This window comes from Mya arenaria, chromosome 15, assembly GCF_026914265.1.
Source record: "Mya arenaria isolate MELC-2E11 chromosome 15, ASM2691426v1".
NCBI classification, from domain to species: Eukaryota; Metazoa; Mollusca; class Bivalvia; order Myida; family Myidae; genus Mya; species Mya arenaria.
Genome location: NC_069136.1, coordinates 22705434 through 22725424, shown reverse-complemented (window position 1 = coordinate 22725424; position 19991 = coordinate 22705434). Strand labels below are relative to the sequence as shown.

Below are 19991 nucleotides of genomic sequence, written 5' to 3'. Positions count from 1 at the left end.
AACAGTGACATTGACCTTAGCCCCATCCCCTCAAAAGCAATCCCAAGCTAGCTCTTTACATAAGCTACCCACACACCAAGTTTAATCGATATCTATCAATGCTATCAAAAAAAATTCTATTTCAAGAAACAGTGACATTGACCGTAGCCCCTCCCCACTCAAAAGCAATCCCAAGCTAGTTCTCCACATGCTACCTACACACCAAGTTTCATCAATATCTGTCAATCCTAACTAAATTTATTGGGCGGAAACCATTTTTCTATTTTTAGTAATAGTGAGTTTGACCTTAGCCCCTCCCCAATTAAAAGCATTTCCAAGCTAGCTCTTCACATAAGCTACCTACACACTAAGTTTCATCAATATCTATTAATGCTAACTTATGTTATTGGGCGGAAACCATTTTTCTATTTTTAGTAACAGGCGACCTTAGCCCCACCCCCCTCAAAAGCTATTGGGCAGAAACCATTGTTCTATTTTAAGTAACAGTGACCTTGACCATTTTCCTATTTTAAGTAATAGTGACCTTGACCTTAGCCCCTCCCCATTCAAAAGCAATTCCAAGCTAGCTCATCACATAAGCAACTTACACACCAAGTTTCATCAATATCGGTCAATGCTAACTAAAGTTATTGGGCAGAAACCATTTTTCTATTTTAAGTAACAGTGACCTTGACCTTAGCCCCTCCCCCCCCCCTCTATAGCAATCCCAAGCTAGCTCTTCACATAAGCTACCTACACACCAACTTTTGTCAATATCTATCAATCCTAACTAAAGTTATGGGGCAGAAACCATTTTTCTATTTTTAGTAACAGGCGACCTTGACCTTAGCCTCACCCCCCTCAAAAGCAATTCCAAGCTAGCTCTTTACATAAGCTACCTACACAACAAGTTTCATCAATATCTGTCAATCCTAACTAAAGTTATTTGGCAGAAACCATTTTTCTATTTTAAGTAACCGTGACCTTGACCATTTTTCTATTTTAAGTAATTAGTGACCTTGACCTTACCCCCTCCCTACTCAAAAGCAATCCCAAGCTAGCTCTTCACATAAGCAAATTACACACCAAGTTTCGTCAATATCTATTGATGCTAACAAAAGTTATTGGGCAGAAACCATTTTTCTATTTTTAGTAACAGTGACCTTGACCTTAGCCCCATTCCCCCCCCCCTCCAAAGCAATCCCAAGCTAGCTCTTCCCATAAGTTACCTACACACCAAGTTTCATCAATATCTATCAATGCTAACTAAAGTTATTGAACAGAAACCAATGTTTGACGCCCGCCCGCCCGCCCAACGACAACCTCATTCTAATAACCCGGTTTTCGTTGAAAACCTGGTTAAAAAACATAGACAGTTTTCAAGGCCGATTTTGTTTGGCCGCAGTAAACACTGAGCTACGCTTGTTCCAAACTACGCGTACCCATTTTAATGGAGTGGTGGTGTAAGTAGTTAATATTCCAGGTCCCGGCGCGAGCACATTGAAGGGTCCCAGAGTGACAGTTCAACCACCGCACACGTTTCCTGGGCGGTGAACCAGTACTAGGTGCCTTCACTTCTGCAAGTAACTGACAACTTCTGTACATGCCAGGGGCAGTGGTACAGTGCGAATGGTCGTAGAAAGGATTTCATAGCCAATCACAACAGAAGTGACCTGGTCCGCCCGGTAATCGAACCCGGGTTGTCCGATTAACAGTCCAACGCTCTACCGACTGAGCTAACCGGGCGGACCCATTCACATGGAAGTCTCTGGTGGTGCTTTTATACATGGTAAACTCCAAAATACGCCTACCCACTTACCTGGAAGTCTCTGGTTGTGCTTTTATACATGGCAAACTCCAACATACGCCTACCCACTTACCTGGAAGTCTCTGGTGGTGCTTTTATACATGGTAAATTCTCCGATCAAGTAGTAGTCAAAATAGCTGAAATGTACAAAGAAAGAAAACGCAGTTTCATATTTTTATCAATATTGTTTGTATTATATTTAACTGGATGAAGAACAATTCATTCCATTACCAACCTTAATGAATTTAAACATAATCATGACTTTATTTTGGAACACTGACCTTCCATCGGCATAGAAAAATGAGGTTTTCAATAGCCTGAGGTAAATGAAGACAAGACTAATTTTGATGCAAGACATCAAAGACGCAGTTGAGTAGGTTCAAGCGTAAACATATATTCATTATCATAATTCGAGTAAAGGTAAAGATAGTTTAAACGTTTCTACTAAGTGATGGAAATAATCAGAGATGATATGAATTGATATACTCCAGTAAAACATATTACGTCAAGAGAGCGCCATAAACATGTCAAAGATAAAATAAAACGTATCCCCACCTCACCCGAATGACAGCCAGAAAGTCATTAAATTTATTCTTTATAAATGTAACTACATGTGTCAATGAAGTGGAAAGCAATAAAAAAGTATATGTAATACTTAATATTATAGAGGACATTTTAACACCATAGAAAGGGCTCGTGTATGTAAAGGAGACAGACAGTGAAGGCTGCGCTTAGAAATGGGATTTTTTCAGGATGGCAATGGACACAAAATTCAACGAAGCAATGATGTAGCCGACCTTACGTCTTGCAGTAGATGGAGAAATGCTGTACGTTCAGCTCATATTTCTTTCATGGACCTTAGATTCATCATAGCAATAATAGCAATTAAAAATCCTTGCTTGAGTTTGTTGTTCATCACTTTTTATAAAAAGTTACAGTATCGGCTTTACATACATAAAAAAATCGACTCGACTTAATCCGTCAACTCTCTTCGTGTTTAACTTTCCTTTTAGGCGTACACGGTATTCAGCAAATACGATATATATATCGCTTGTATAATGATGGACGTCTCCATGCAGGGTTAGGAATCATGTGACTAAAACGGGCTCTCAGACGGGTCACCACGGGTCAATAACTGATGTAACCAAACCAGTAAGTGACGTTAATTTCTAAATAATCTAGAAAAGCTATGAAAATATTTTTAGCTTATAAAAGACTATGGTATTTTCTGCTTCTACGTGCAGAAACGTGTGAAATATTTTTGATTTGCTTGTATCTTAATAATGCAACATTCGCCATAGTTTCAACTTGACGGAATTTTGAAGAACGATGCAACGCTGAAACTATGGCCAACGATTGCAATTAAAATACAAGCAAATCTGAAATAAACTATTTATGTTATTTCATAATATTTAACAATACTTACTTCTTGAACCACCCTCATACCATAAAATTGTTTTAAGACAAAACAAAACTTTTGTCATGTTTGGATAATGATTGGTTATCTGTGAAATAAGGAACTTAACAATGCCTCACCCACCCTCCAATTGTACTGTGTAGTTTAAATTCAGGTAACATATACGGCCTAAAACAAAAATACATTAGGTTCGGGTTACCCGACCCTACCTACGGAATAGGCGCCGACCCTACCGTTTTTATAGTCAGTTTGAAAAAAAAAATGAAAAACTAAAAAAAAAATCGTTTTTGTTTCGTTTATTTTTTAATTGCTTTTCAATATGTAATTTAAACCTTAAATGCTAATAAAGAAGATAACTTTAACACCATTTTCCAATGATGGAAATGATATTCCTATATAAAGCCTTATAAAAAAAGCCTACCTACCCTACCTATTTTTTAAAAGGATGTAACCCTAACCAAACAATTTTTTTAGGCCTAAACATATAAGTGTGGGTGGCGCACACGAGGGGTATTATTTCAATACACTTAATAGGGGTGTTCAAAACATTTGGCCGTGTGGGACATCGTTCCTATGCCAGATGCCAACTATATAAACTCATTTCTAAGGCAAACAGTGTTGAACAAGGCTCTTAAAGTGATGTTTTATGTTTTTTAGGTACGGATTAAGTGTTAATTGATCATAATACCTAAACCACTTGAATTCAGAATATTACATTGGAACAGAATAATGCCCGAAAGGTCCACTGGTTCAAAGAAAGAAGTATTGAAAAAGGCGACACACAACCGACGAGTCGGGTAGATTTTTGTTGTTTATAAAGGTTCACCATGAGTACATCACGTTCAGGTGCTATTTGAAAAAAAAAAAACAATTAACAACAAAGAATGTATCAGTAGATTCGAATCAAAATGGGTCAAACGCCAAAATGTAAATACTTACGAGCCCTTCTTCGTGAGGGTTGTGTCCAGGGTATTACAGTGAGGGTCGCCAGTACACCAACAGGAAGACGTGTTTTTATCTTTTGCTAAAATCTTAAATGAGAAAAGATTACAATACGTCATGAAATATAGAACAGTTGATGGTAAAAAAATGTTTTCCTTTATTTGTAAAAGTTGAGATCTGCATTGATATTGTGGGTCGTCTACAGAGAAACCCAGGACTGTGTTGTTGGTTATGTTTCATTGTTCTCGGGTGTATTCTTAAAGCTGCACTCTCACAGATATACCGTTTTGACAACTTTTTTTATTTTTTGTCTTGGAATGAGCCGATTTTTGCGAAAATGCATGGAAAGTTATATAAGACTGCTGACAAAAAACAGAATGCAGAGTTTTATATTTAAGTCCAAAAATTGATGTTTTATGCATTTTTTCTTAAACCATTGTTTAAGCCATAAAACAGTAATTTTCGAACGGAAATATGAAAATCTACGATCTGATTTTTATCAGCAATTTTATGTCATTGTTTTGCAAATATTTACGCAAACATTTGCTCTTTTCAAGACAAATATTAAAAAAGTTGTAAAAACGGTAAATCTGTGAGAGTGCAGCTTGAAAGGGACTAAAGCTCAAGTCATCTAAAAACCCTTATTTTTCTTATGCATACTTGCATTGCGAACCTGGTTGTAGAAGAAAGTTTATCAACGCCAGTACATTCAAGAAAAAAGAAAACTGTTACCTAATGCACTCGCCCACAAGGACTCATACTAAGCTGATGGATATTTAAACCTTTATTAAAAACATTGGTAGCACCACGTGATCATGTGAATTAACCAATCACGCTACAGCTTTTTATTGAGTAACTCGATTAAAAAATGTGGACATTATATTATTTATTATATTTGAGCATATTTGAACATTTGCTGAAGGGTTCCAGCTGTCCGTAGCTTAGGTTTAACACTGCGCGTGTCCTTGTTAGTGTTTGACACACTTTGTTTCGTAATGAAAAATGAATTTTACCAACCATGAACGAGTCCCTTAAAAGAATATTATCGGTGCCTAAAACGATCAAATTTCAAGTACACTGAGTGTAGCTAAAAATATAAATAACAATAATTCATAATAGCATTCATTACATAAACTGTGTTTTGAACATCGCTTTTGGTGTAATGTTTTTTGATAATGTTTTGATTATTTAAAAAAATGCAAAAACGTTCAATAAAAGAAAATCTGAAATGGCAAAAACTCAATTGCACTTGCGCGTCTTACCTGCATGAACGGAACTTGGTAGTTGTTGAAGATGGGCGAGGCATCAGCGGTAAAAATGGGATTAAAATGTAGGAAGATGTCCTTATCCTTGTCCGCCTTACCGTCCCTGGTGGCAGACACCTGTATGGTCAAAAGCACAATCAATGTTAAACAAAACCCAAGACTTTCACTCAAAATTAAAAATTGCCAAAAGTTTTTAGCCAATGGTATAATTTACCTTAAATTTACATGTTGAATTTTGTCCTTAGATTTTCAACAACTCATAGAATTTGCCTACGATTTACATCAAATGTTAAAAATTGCCATAAATTTACATCTTACGTTAGAATTTGCCTAAGATGTACACCCAATGTTAGTGTTTAAACCTGATTTTCAACCAACATTAGGGAAATTGGTTAAATGAACCCTATAGTTTTACTTAGTGTTTGCCTTAGATTTTCAACTGATGGTAGTGTTTGCCCTAGATTTTAAACCATTGTTAGTGTTTGAACTAGATTTCCAACCGATGTTAGTGTTTGCCCTAGATTTCAAACCATTGTTTATGTTTGTCCTAGATTTCAACCATTGGTAGTGTTTGCCCTTGATTTCCAGCCAACGTTAGTGTTTGCCCTAGATATCCAACTAATGATAGTGTTTGCCATAGATATCCAACCAACGTTAGTGTTTGCCCTTCATTTCAAACCATTGATAGTGTTTGCCCTAATTTACCACCCATTATTATTGTCTGTCCTAGATTTCCATCCAATGTTAGTGCTTGCCCTAGATTAAAATCATTGTTAGTGTTTGCCCTTGATTTCCAACGAATGTTAGTGTTTGCCCTAGAATTTCAACCATTGTTAGTGTTTGCCCTAGATTTCCAACCAATGTCAGTGTTTGCCCTATAATTTCAACCATTGTTAGTGTTTGCCCTAGATTTCCAACCAATGTCAGTATTTGCCCTATAATTTCAACCATTATTAGTGTTTGCCCTAGATTTCCAACCAATGTCAGTGTTTGCCCTATAATTTTAACCATTGTTAGTGTTTGCCCTAGATTTCAGACCAATGTTAGTGTTAGTAATTTTACTCATTGTTAATGTTTGCGCTAGAAGTTCAACCAATGTTTGTGTTTACCCTAGATAATCGCCAAATGATAGATTCAAAATAAATGTTTGTGTTTGCCCAAAATTTTCTCCAAATTTTGATGTTAGTATATGTCCTTCATTTTCAACCAATGTTAGTTTTTGCCCTAGATTTGAACAAATATTAGTTTTAGCCCTAAATGTTTAACCAATGTTAGTGTTTGCCCTCGATGTTGTTGGCTATGACTTAGTATGCCATTGGCACGACTTAATATCTCGTGCGCACGAATACATTTCGTTGCCAGGACGGTAGTAATGTCTTGGTCTCGACTTACATAAAATAAGTCGTGCGAATGGGTTAGTAAGCTATGGCCACTAGATAAAAAAAAATCACATATCTCCTCGGTGCCATCGCAGAAATGCTTTCTTGGTCATTTTACTTTTTTGCAAAAACCATTAACCATACAAAGTTTTAAATGTCAAATGTATTACATGAAGAGTGATCCATTCGTATATTTATAGAAATGCCTCAAGCATTCACTTATTTAGTGACAAAAACTTAGTTTTCCCTTATTTGCACCGACTTAGTATACAGAGTCACAAAATTGTTGGTATTCGTTAAAATATTTATTTAAACAATGCAAAAACAAAAACGATAAAAACATCGAAATTACCTGGAAAGTGGTGGTTGCCCTATGTGTCTGTGGGTCCCACATTGCTGGTGTGAAGTGTACGTTACAATCTTTCACAAGGGTCAACTGTCCTGTTTATGATACACAATTAAGAATATTACTCCCTGGTAGTAACATTATTTGCTACAAATATTTCACAAAATGAAGCCTCAGTCGTATACATGAAAAATGGCGTTTTAAGGAATCCAACCCACAAATTAGTTAGTTTAAAATTTTAGGAAGTCAATGTGATCCAGTACAGCTTTGATATATTCTGATAGATATTTGCTTACTTATTTCAAATATGTAGAATAATTGAAATAAAATGTATGTCATACATACAGTTATAAAAGTTCGTACATTTTATCTTCATTTCAACTACAATCGGACATAAGCTACATATTTTGGAATATAAGGTCATTATTTGTTACAATATTTACGGTTAAAAAATATACATTTTCTATTTGCTGCACACAAAACCCCTTGAAGTGATAGAACAATGATCACCAGGCATCTAAATATCACCTATTAGTGGGTCTGGTACCTAAATATAGTGGCATATTCCGCGCCACAAATGTGAACATACCTTCAGTTATTGTCAAAGGCCTAGTTTGAGCCTTCTTTAAGTGACCCCACCCCCCAAAAAATAACGTGTATTTGTACACAACCTCTGTTATTTGATCTTAATCATGTGCCTAATTGTCTTATCAGGTCTCCGATCTGAGTACCTGCTGTGCAGTTTTGGATATTTTTATTATAGAAATGGACCTTAAATGGCCCTGGGCCAATAAACGAATACACAGGAAATTGGCCCCTTCCGTGACACACGTGCAATTAGCAGGAGATGCACAGCATGGGATTATCATGCCAAACATTCCTTAAACTAGGCCTTTAATGATAATCTCCAGTATTTACTCAAATTGATGTTGCAAATATACTATGATTGTTTTTCCGCTTAATTCTTATCAGCCCGATATTGTAAACGTACTGTTAAAATGCTACTGGATCTAAGTATATATGTCAGGTTCACTATAGGCTTTCTAAAGATTTTGTTGAAAAACATAAGGTATATTAGTTGTCCATTTAGTATAAAGAGATGCTATTTCCATTCCAATCATAAGAAATCAATCCAATTGATTCGATTATCGATGATGATAATCTATTGCGATTCAGTGATCGATTATTATTTTTTCTTGATATATCAAACACTAAAAAATGTTACTGCTGTTTGCTAATATGGTTAACAAAACAGATACCGTTATTGTTTACGGGATCAAGTTCAATCTCAAGGTTGCATGTTTTGTCGTGTGGGGGAGGACAGCGGATAGGGACTGTGGAGTAGATGGAAACAGTCTTCGGCTTCTCATTTTCTCCGACTATAAGGCGGTTTGTGTCTATCTAAAAGGTGTAATCAGTTATAGGTACTAGCATGCAAAATAATATAATTGGGACTCTAATTGCTAATAATGACAAGAATTGCCAAGGCTGTTTTAATCAATCTAAAGGATAAATTCTAAGTATTGTTTATTGAAATATCTAAAATTTATTATAAGCTTTTGTCATATTTGAACTTTTAAAATTGGTCATACGAAAATCGACAATTTGTTCTGAGATAGAAAATACGTGTCACATATTTTACAAGTTTTACTAAATTGTATAAATAATGCTGAAATCACCGAAAGGCAGATTACAGAATGATTTACCTTAATGCCGACCCAGTAGCCGTTACTAGGAATATAGGGGCTGTTGAAATGGGTGCCGGGCTTTGGGGGAGTTAGAAAGAATGTCCGTACGGCGCAGCTCACCTAAAATATTTAGATTGCATCATTGTTTATGTGTTGGGTATATTTAAATATGTATACTGGTACAGTTCAGCTATGCTATTAAGAGAGATGAATAAATGGTGTGAGTAACACTTGAGTACGTTTTCTGCAGTGGGTTAAGAAAAACCATATATTTAAACTATATATATATATAAAATATAAATATTAAAACAACACGATGTTCTATATTGGAAATCTTAAGCAGATGGCGTCTTAAAAAAATATTTAACGATTTCTACGTTATCCTATACAAGAGTAAGTAAAACCCCGACGTCATTTATGGTCAAACGAAACCATCTCTTTTCTAAAGTAGCTCCCTTACTTGCAGTACTTTCAGCGCTTTGATGCTTTTTAAAATCTGTATATGATGCAAGTCATATTCATAACAGTCATTTGAGGTGACTCACATTTTGCCCCATATGACCCTTCAGAAGATTTTGATCTAGGTCAGCGTGCCTGGTGACGCCGTCAGTAATGTGCACGGGCGGGACGTTACGGTCGGGCTTGCCGTCAAAAAGAAACTTTACGTCAAAACCGACATCACGTCGTGCGTGGTCAAAATTAATATCGCACTGGAATTTGAAAGACCCGGGCGTCAAAATTGGGTCCGATAAGTGTGGTGAAGTCAGCATCAGGGGAAACTTGTCTGAAACAGAAACAAAAAAGTTTAAAGATGGACTCTTACTCCCAAATAAGATTTACCACAATTGATGCAATTGTTTTTATATACCAAAATGTGCAGAAAACACGGTATTTCTAATTCATGAGACAATAGTTGATCACAGTAAATCTTTTAGCACTCACCAATCATTTTGTATGTTTTCGATTTCAGCTATTAAATTCACGGTAACAAACTTGTAATCAGTAATTATTATGTTCCATAAATGCATTATTTAGTAAGTAGTTAAAGGTTTATTACTCAAAATATATGTTTTTTATACATGTGTATGTAATGATTACGAATAACAGTGTCACTTTAATAGCTTCGACTATTTAAGGCAGTGTACTTGAATGTGTTCGGATATAACACAATCTGACTTAAATGGAGGATTCTTCATGCCATTCAATTATTGTTACTTTATAGACATAAGTAAAGTGTTTAACATAAATTTTTGATTTTATATATCGATATTATAAAGACGTACAATAATATACGTCAACTTTTCCTTTATCGGATCGTTCGAAAATAAGATGCAATGGTATATCCATTCCGCCCCTTCCCCATCTCATCGAGTTTTACGCGTAATTATAGTGCTAAATTGAATGTTGGCTACCTATGACAGTGACGTTAACGTACACGTACCGTAACATCCCGGTGTGAAGCCGGTTGCTGACGTCTGGTGTGGAAGACAGGGGGTTCCACTTCCTGTAAAATATCGATCCATGTTTTAGTCTAGATGACGCTATTTCAGAAAGTAAAACTATGGATGTTCATTGACTTCAAGAATCAAATGGCGTTAAACAATTTGCAGCACCGCCCCGCCACTCTCCGGAATGGGTAGAGCATGCCTTTTAATGATTTGCGGCGCCGTACTATGTTCAATTCAGACCTGAACATTGACAGGACAGTTACCACAGACACTGAAGTTACCAGTCGAATCTAGTTGGCTTGAACTCCTAGGGACCAGCGAAAATACCTCGAGTCACGAAAATTCGAGCCAAGCGAGAATGCTTACCTTCAGTATAAAGAAATCGGTCTTTTTTACATCCAGTTCGAGGCAACGAGGAATTCGAGCCAAGCGATTTCGAGCCAACGGGGTTCGACTGTAATTGGTTCTGCTGTAGTATTAAGTACTTTTTCTTTGTTTTCCTCAACACTTATTTCCTATCTCAAAACGGTAACATGTAAGTTGAACGTGCAATAACTAGAGTATGGATACATAACAGCGATTGTTATTCAAGCGCACGATCGTTATTGAACGTTGTCCTTGGCAACAGTGTACGAAACAGTTTTTGCACGTGTTACCCACGTGATTGAAACTAAACAACTATGCTCGTGTATAATTCCAATTACTCGGGTAGCGAGTACAATGACAATTAATTATCCACAACCACATGCATTACTCCATGAATGGTATATTGTTTACAAATTGATTATAGAAGTATGCCCATCCAACTCAGTTGACAGAAGATCAGGCAAACGTTCCAACCTCTAAGAACATTCCACCAGACCCTTATTTGTCGAACAGTCGTAGAAGTCCCTTATAACAGGGTCCAGCTAAACGCGCTCTTTGAGTTAATATGTGTAATATTCTCATTTACAGAGTTTTGAAATTTTAAATCGCCAATTTTTTAAAGATAATCATGATGAACTTTGATGTAATATACCATTGTTACAACTTTTTTTTGTCTTGGAAAGAGCATTTTTTGCGTAAATATCTGCAAAACAAGATATAAGATTGCTGACAAAAAATCAGATCGTAGATTTTCATATTTCCGTTCGAAAATTGAGGTTTTATGGTTTAAACCGTTAATAACGGTTTAAGAAAAATGCATAAAACATCATATTGTTTTGAACTTAAATATAAAAATCTGCGATCTAAGTTTTTGTCAGCAGTCTTATATAACTGGTTTCCATTGATTTTCGCAAAAATTGGCTCGTTACAAGACAAAAAAAAATAAAAAAATGTCAAAACGAAACGTTCAATCTGTGAGAGTTCAGCTTTAAAACCAGGAAATAAGCGAAATGAAATAGGATACTTAGTTATATAAGATAATTCGAAATATATGGGCCATGGTGTACATTTCTTATACGTGACGGTATGATTTTGGAATGCGAAATGTTTCGATTTGGTTATATTAATTCAGTATTGTTATTCAATTAAACATTTTGTTATTGTATGATCACCTTGAAAACAGAAACCATTTAACCTAATAGAACGAAGTCGAAAATATTTATGTTGCTTTTGTGTGTGTGTATTCTTCATGTAATTGGGATATGAAAAAGCCTGCTGTACGAGTCAAGTAACGTCAAAAATATACCAAAATTAATGTACAAATGGCTCTGTATCCAAAATATAAAACCCTAAAACGCCTTATCTTATCATGGAGAAGTTTATGTATACCGTAACTATAGTATTCAAATAAAACTGCAAACACGGACACAAATCCCAAACCGTTTTGATGCGCGTAACAGTGGTATTTGAAACCACATAGCATGGCATGTGTTACACAGCCTAATAACAGTTCATTAAGGGACACAATCAGTGTCGTATGGTATATTTGAAAAGTTATCTCCCTTACCCGCACAGTAGGACATGTTTACCCAAACCTCAGAACAGTTCACTAAGGGAAATCATAAGTGTCGTATGGTATATTTGTAAAATGTTACTTCCCTTACCCAGGCAATATTGCCTGTTACCCAGCAAGAACAGTTCACTAAGGGAAACAATCAGTGTGATAAGGTATACTTGAAGAGTAATCTCCCTTACCCGCACAAGATGACATTTGTAACCCAACCACAGAACAATTCACTCAGGGAAAAAGGCATTGTTGTATGGTAGATTTAAATAGTTGTTTCCCTTACTCGGACAATATGGCATGTGATACCCAGCAACAGAACATTTAAATAAGAGAAACTATCAGAGTGGCTTGCTATATTTGAAAAGTTGTCTTTTCTTACACGCACAGTATCAGTAAAAGAACAGCGCTCTAAGAAAAAGAATCAGTGGGGTGTAGTACAGCAGTTTTTGAACAATCATCTCTCTTGCCCACACAGTAAGTCATGTACCAACCAGACACAGAACATTGCACTATGGAAAACATTAAGTGTGGAACAGTTTATGTTAATAGTCATCTCCCTTACCAGCACAGTAGGCCATGTGGCACCCGGGCGCGGGTTTGAGTTCATAGGCGAAAAAAGTACCGCAGTTCATCACCTGAGGATTGAAATGGAAAGAGTAAAATAAAATATACCATTATCAAATGGTGTGCATGCTCCATTGGTCGAAAGGTAGTCACGTGACAAAGCACTCTTAAAAAATATACACTGGTCAAGGTAATATTTTTGAAACGTCTTCCATATGAGTAGCACTTCCTTCTTAAGGCACATAAAATGGGATACAAATATACGCTAATTATCAATTGCTCTTTGGCATAAATCTGGTTAAATTAGACAAAAACAATAATAACTTCGATAATATTTCGCTTAATCTTTAATAATGTTTGTTGTATTCTAAAAAAAAATCGTAATGATGTGTCGGAATGTGTATAAGAAACAAATATTAATCATTGCAAATGGCATGCACCTCATTGGAAAGTATTGGGTTATCCTACCAGATAAAGCTACGCCAACTAAACGTCTTGACTTGAAACGACATAATTCTGTGGTAAATCTTCCAAAGACTTGCATGGTCCTCCTTGCATAAGATATACACAAAGTGGTCTTACCCTGACTGTGCTTTGGTAGGAGCAGCAATCCTGGCCCGTCATATCGATCGCGCAAACCTTGTTGGTGACGACGGCCCCTGGAGCAGCAGGATGCGTGCCGTCCATCCACATCGGTAGATGGGTGTTACAGTGGTACTCCGTCTGACACGCTGTCGCCAGTTTTAATCCTGAAGTGTTAAAATTAAGATGCATCTATCATTCCTACTGCCAACGGCTGAAGTTAAATTTCTGTTAATCCCATCCATTTCCCTTCTTTTCCCCGCTCAGTCCCCCTTTCATGAAATACTCTTTCACCATCTTTCTTGGCAATTACCTCCATTTCAAACGCTCATACTCTCCCATGTCAATGACCAACATTGAGCATCTCCATGACCAACTTTGACCTGGTGTCATCTACCTAATTCCCCCCCCCCCCCCTCTGCTACCACCATCCCCCGCCCAACACACACACACTTCATACCATAACACTTCTCGGGCACCAATCCGCTACCTACACCCCCTCCCCTACCCTCCCCCCCCTACCCCGCCCAACACACACACTTCATACCATTACATTTCGGGCACCAATCCGCTACGCAGTGATCTCCCTTGAAAACCTACCATTAACAAAAAAAGATAGATTTTAGCTTAATAAGTTTGTTGTGGTTTTGTTAAAATAGCTCTTTGACTTGACACGTATTTATGCGTATTTAAATTAAAGTTAATATGATATTTGTTTTACTATTTGAATGCCGTCACGTGATATGATGAACCGGTGTGTGATGCTAATGAGAACAAACATGAGCATTGAATAAGCCCAAGAACGTGAAATGTTTACAACAAGGATAAAAAACAATGTTTATGAAATGATGATAAATCTCCCCTCTGCCACGTGATCATCTGATTGTACTTAAAGGGAAGTAACCGCCGTGTGGAGTCTGCACGAGCCCTGTCCGATTTTGCTTCTTTACTTACTCACTTCATTAATTTCCTTCAACACATTCACTCTTCCTTTTCCTGTTACCTAACTATGCTCTGACGTCATGATTGAACCTATCTGATTATCATCTACCCCGCTTTTTGCACTCACTTTCACTCCTTCTTTCTTTTCCCTTCAATCTGACACTAGCCCTTGACTGAATGATTTTAAAGATTAATGATTAAGGATCTTGCGTGGTTTGGTGTGTGAAAAAAATATTTTAAAAAAACATAACAAACAGAAGAATTCAACATGCCTAGCTAAACAAGTTTTGTTGATTACAAAATGTATACATGCAGGGGCGTATCCCGGATTTGAATTTAGAGGTGTCGTTACTAACGGGCGTAATCTTTTGTCATGTGCCCCTCCGTAAGAACCGATTTTTTTTGGAACACAATAGTTGACAGGGGGTTTGGGGGTAATCCCTGATATGGTGCATTTTGGACGTACTTGATTACCTTTTTTCTCCTTCATTGAAATAAAAAGCAAACATGCACGATTTTAATGGGGCGCGCGCCGGATGCGCCCCCCCCCCCTCCCGGAGCCGCTAGTGACATGTATTATTAAATTGATACTACTCATGACCAGACAACTTAATTTACCTCCATTGAACTTGTACCACCCAAAGGGCAGTTCCCTGTCACAAAACAGTTGATCGACTTTCGGGTTCTGTGCGGTGTACCCCGTACTGCGCATCGGCTCGTCAATCAGCTGAGCGCTCGTGCATGGGTCGGCGCCACGTGCTGCACGCCAAGGCGAAAAAACAACAGGAATTAGCGTATAGTGCAACTCAATACCAGAACGGTCAAATATTTTTTGTTTCAGAAAGCTACTAGGGCTATTGAATTATAAATGTAATAGTAGACATTATATTTTGGATTATAATAGTAGTCAATGCAATAGCCGAAGAACAGAAACTTAAAAGATATACGACGCCTCAGTGGTGCAGCGGTGAAGACCTCGTCTAGTATTCACTAAGATACATGTTATAAATAATGATATTATTGAGGGGCGGTATTCAATTAGCATCTTAGTGAATACTTTCAACATATTGAAAATTCGTAATTTTTGAAAACGATTGTCTTAAATACCCTCTACTTTTCAACATATTTAATCATATGCATATATATTGTTAAGACCATTTTTTGCTTATTTTCATATTTTTTGTGTACAAACATTGTACGTTTTCTTAAATATCAAATTAGAAAAAGGCGACGTTTCACAAAGTTGAAAATTATTACTAAGATGCTGTTTTATAACAAAGCGCTGCTACATTTGACGAATACTTCAGAACACATTCGAATTTTGCATACCATTTTAATGTAAAACATATGAAATAAGGAAAAGAGAAAGCACCATACAATAAAAAAAATGACTATGCAATAAAATGCGACTTTCAAATCTAATGTCGAAAAGAATCATTTTATTATGCATTACTGCTTTAAAAATATTCTCACCAAAGTGAATAAATCCCCAAAACGCCATGAAATATATTCCGGCCATATTTCAAGCGAGCTAGTTGTTCCCCAAATTGGGACAAACTGACTTGAAAAGTAAATGTGACCTATATAAAAAAAGATATACTCACTGTTAGCATTCCAGCACTGTTAGGGGTGAAAGTTGATAACGGGTGGTCTTAAATACAGTTCAGTAAGAACATGTTTTAAGTACATGTTTACCCAGAGGAGGAAGTGACTTCGTGTTCTAAATTTCAGGAGATAACAATTTTATTAAATGATGTTTTCACACGATATTTACGAATTTCACATTAGAGAAAATGTTTACCCCCCCCCCCCCCCTCCCTTCCAGCACACCTTCTCCCAAATATCAACAAAATACTTGAATTACTCAATTTCAACTCATGATACCACAAAACAGCATTGACGTAACGTCAATCGGTCTTGCAATTAATGTGACGCTCAAAAAGCCATAGCGCTGGACTTGTGTAGCGATCCGAACTATCGAATACTTTATAAGTTACCAGACGCTGTATCTTTTTCGGGTTGTATTCGGGTTTGCACGTAAATAAGTATAAATAAAAAAATTAAGCCGCAAGGAAGGTTTTACAGTCATAATTATACTCTTTACTTTAACCCTCACCATATATTTCTCAAATGTATTATACTTTTGAACCCTCGTCATACATACACTAATATGCAAGACACATGGTATATTTTTATTATTCTCTACAGTTAAAATGAGTAAAAATAAATCATACACAATCATAGAACGTGCTCATTTTTTTATAATTTTAAAAATGAGTTTCATGACCATATAAATATGTTTTATTACTCAAATAGTCGGTCAGATTGTTACATATTAACAGCTTTTTAAAACAATAGCATAATGAGCGAAAAATGGTTTCCTTCTAAAAATAGTATGTATGCATGAAACATATAGGTTTTAAAGTTGAAACTATTTAATCGTTCGTTATTTTACACTCTAAAATAAATAAGTGATCAACATTTTTGTTCTCCAAGGAGAAGGCAGTATACTTGAAATTTGCCAATACATTTATTTCTTCAGCCATACTTACACACTTTGTGGGTAGTTTACACAATAAAATGTAGACCACTATAAGGTTAAAGGCTGTTAGTATGTACTTACACACCGTTTATTATTTTACGATTGCCTTATTTTTTAACCATAACTTGAACTGCACATTATCAGAGATATTATGGTAGACAATTTGAAGACAAAATGTTGTAATCACCTTGTCTTAAACTTTGCAGTGCAAATTCTCTACCCAAAAAGCTGTATTTTTATTTGTAATTGTCCATATCGGGTCAACTTCTGACCGCGAAACTTATAATTTTGTCCAGTGACCGTTAGATATATATTGATATTTCAATAAGTGGTGAAAGTACAATTTTGTTTTGATTCCCATGATATAATATTTAATTTATCATAACTCAAGGCATTTCCTTAGAAAGGGTATTTGATGTGTTTGTATGCATGCCGCAGGAGACATTTTGCATTTTTCATTAACCACAGTTCTTTATATAATGAACTTATTTGAGCGGAATCTATGTCGGACGGACGGACGCCTGAACACCTGAATACCATTACGAAATCTATATAAGCTCATAGTTCGCCATGCCTTTGTAGGAAACCGCTTTAAGATGGTGGCATTATGATTTGTTTGAATTGCAATAAGATATTGTATATATACCTTCGTAAAATTCAAAAATAGCAATACAGTTAAATCTATATGTGTCGGTGTCGTGTAACAAAATTTTAATGCATAAAGGCTTGCAAACAGAGGAAGTGAATTCCCTAACGCTTTACCTAGAAAACAAATGGGCAAAACCAAAAACGAAGATGGGTGCTTTGTGAGCAGTTTCGTTTTCAATGCAACCGTTAATATAGTACTCAATTTTCAAATAATGTTACTAATAAACTGCATCTATAGACGCTCGTAATTACAGCCTACCGAACCCTTGCCATTTCTCCTAGCCGTCATTCTAATATGTCGATTCCTGCGTCAATGTTTCCCATTTATTCATAATTTGGGAATGGATAGTGAATTATCTTTTCAACAAATAACAATAGCTTTAATAAAAAAGTAAGGCACTCGAAACACTTTACATTTCTGAGGAAAATCACCAAGTAATGTTTATGTTCGTGAAGTTGGCAGACTGGCAGCCTGGCAGCCTGGCAGCGTGAAGTCAGCAGCCTGACAGACTGGCAGCCTAGCAGCGTGAAGTCATCAGCCTAGCGACTGATAGCCTAGCAGCGTGAAGTCAGCAGCCCAGCAGACTTCCCCTCGTGCAAATCTGTGGCTGTTTGGAAATTAAACAAATTCTATGATGTCGGCAGGAGATGAGACAGGCACGCTATTGCCCATTTACAAAGTGCTGCGTATTCATCTTAGTAATGTCCTAGGTCGCAGTTATTACTCTTAGTTATTACTTTAAACCTGTTAGTAACTGATATCCTATTCATTAATCCCACATTATTATCATTATTGAAACATAATCAATCAATTTTGTTTCTTACGATGCGTTATAAGATTATACGTAAGTTCATAAAAATATTACCTGGATATGTTGTACACTGTACATCAAACATACGAGGGGTGATCGCGATGTTCGTGTAAATGTACTATCATTTGTTTTCTATTGCTAATAAACGATCGAAAAATATACCACAATAATGTTAAACGAATTACAATACTTCACCTGTCTATAATTACAATGTATGTTCTTTTTAAGGGGTTTTGTCCGAGTGAGGGGTCAGCATAAGTTGGTTCAACCATTGGACCTAACAGATCATTTGCCGAGGCACACAGACATAGGGCTGCTTGAAGTGTGCAGCATGTAAAATATCGCGCGCCCGTTGTACATCATAAACTTTGTGTTTGAAGTTGGTGTCCGTCGTTGCGGTGACGTTGATCATACTTACTACATATACGATCAGCCAAATGCTTGGTAATTTTGAGGATAACACTGTGATGACAACAGGCAGGTATGCGCGTGGTGTCGTCACCATGGTTAGAACCCGGCGCACATGCCACTCTCCTTGAACACAGCAGGCACTGATTGACAGGAAGTTTGGATTCTTGTTGGACTCTGACCGACGTCAATTGACAGTGTGTGACGTCACGCGTAGCCAAAATAAAAAGAATCACAGTTTCACTTACTATGATTTCAATTCTGGTCTGAGACCAGGGAAGTTTAATTTCGAAGTGCGCATCATGAAATTTAATATCACGCGCCCGTAGGACAAAATAAACTTTGTGTTTGAAGTTGGTGTCAGTCGTCGCGATGACGTATATTACAATTACTTCATCTACGATCAGCCAAATGCTTGGTCATTTTGCAGACAAAACTGTGATGTCCACAAGCTGGCATGATCTTGGGGGGGGGGGGGTCATATGTGGATTGGGTAAGTATCATGTGGATTATTTTATGAAATTGTTATCTGTTAAGCTGAAGAACAGGAAGCCACTTTCTCCTTTCGGTAAACATGCACTAAAACATGTTCTTGCTGCACTGCATTGTTGCACATTCGTTATCATTTTGCAATTCTGACAGTACCGGAATGATTGTAGAGCGTATATCTATTTTCATATAGATTACTCTACTTTTCAAGTCAGTTTGTCCCAATTTATTTTGGGCATATCTAGCTCGCTTGAAATATGGCCGAAATATATTTCATGGCGTTTTTTGGATTAATTCACATTGGTGAGAATATTTTAATGAAGTAATGCATATTTAACTGGTATCAAATTTTAAGTTTATTTTTATAAAATATGTGTTCCTTTCTCTGTCTTATTTTATGAATTGAACATTGAATTGAAATACAATATTCAAATGTATTTTGACGTATTTGTCAACTCAGCAGCGCTGTTTTACACAAAAGTGACATTGAATAATACGACGAGGTATTTACCACTAGGCCAATGAGGCGTCGTATATCTTTAAGTTGCTGATCTACGGCTTTAACATTACAAAAACATATTTCAATCCGAAATATAATGCTTGCTACTGCTACTTTAATTTAATAGCAAATTTCCACCATCTTGCTTATACTGCCTTGTGTTTTGGATAGTGCGACCCACTATCAAAACGATTCTACTGGCTTTATCGAACTGCACTATCCGCTAATTCCTATTTTCCCGCCTTTTCGTGCAGCACATGGCCAAGACCCATGCACGAGCGCTCAATTGATTGACCAGCCG

At 36.6% G+C, this 19991-nt stretch overlaps 1 protein-coding gene across 1 annotated transcript in view; it reads right to left on the bottom strand.

Moving 5' to 3' along the window:
- LOC128219201 (von Willebrand factor D and EGF domain-containing protein-like) overlaps window positions 1-15004 on the bottom strand; it is a 30352-nt gene extending 15348 nt beyond the window's left edge. Inside the window, exons 1-11 of the mRNA XM_052927013.1 lie at window positions 14911-15004; window positions 13351-13517; window positions 12767-12839; window positions 10265-10327; window positions 9369-9607; window positions 8842-8943; window positions 8395-8536; window positions 7142-7230; window positions 5408-5527; window positions 4143-4234; window positions 1860-1923 (exon numbers count right to left, since the gene is read on the bottom strand). Of these exons, the coding sequence (XP_052782973.1) occupies window positions 1860-1923; window positions 4143-4234; window positions 5408-5527; window positions 7142-7230; window positions 8395-8536; window positions 8842-8943; window positions 9369-9607; window positions 10265-10327; window positions 12767-12839; window positions 13351-13517; window positions 14911-15004 (1245 nt within the window). The remainder of the gene's footprint in view (window positions 1-1859; window positions 1924-4142; window positions 4235-5407; window positions 5528-7141; window positions 7231-8394; window positions 8537-8841; window positions 8944-9368; window positions 9608-10264; window positions 10328-12766; window positions 12840-13350; window positions 13518-14910) is intronic.
- Window positions 15005-19991: the final 4987 nt, after the last annotated feature.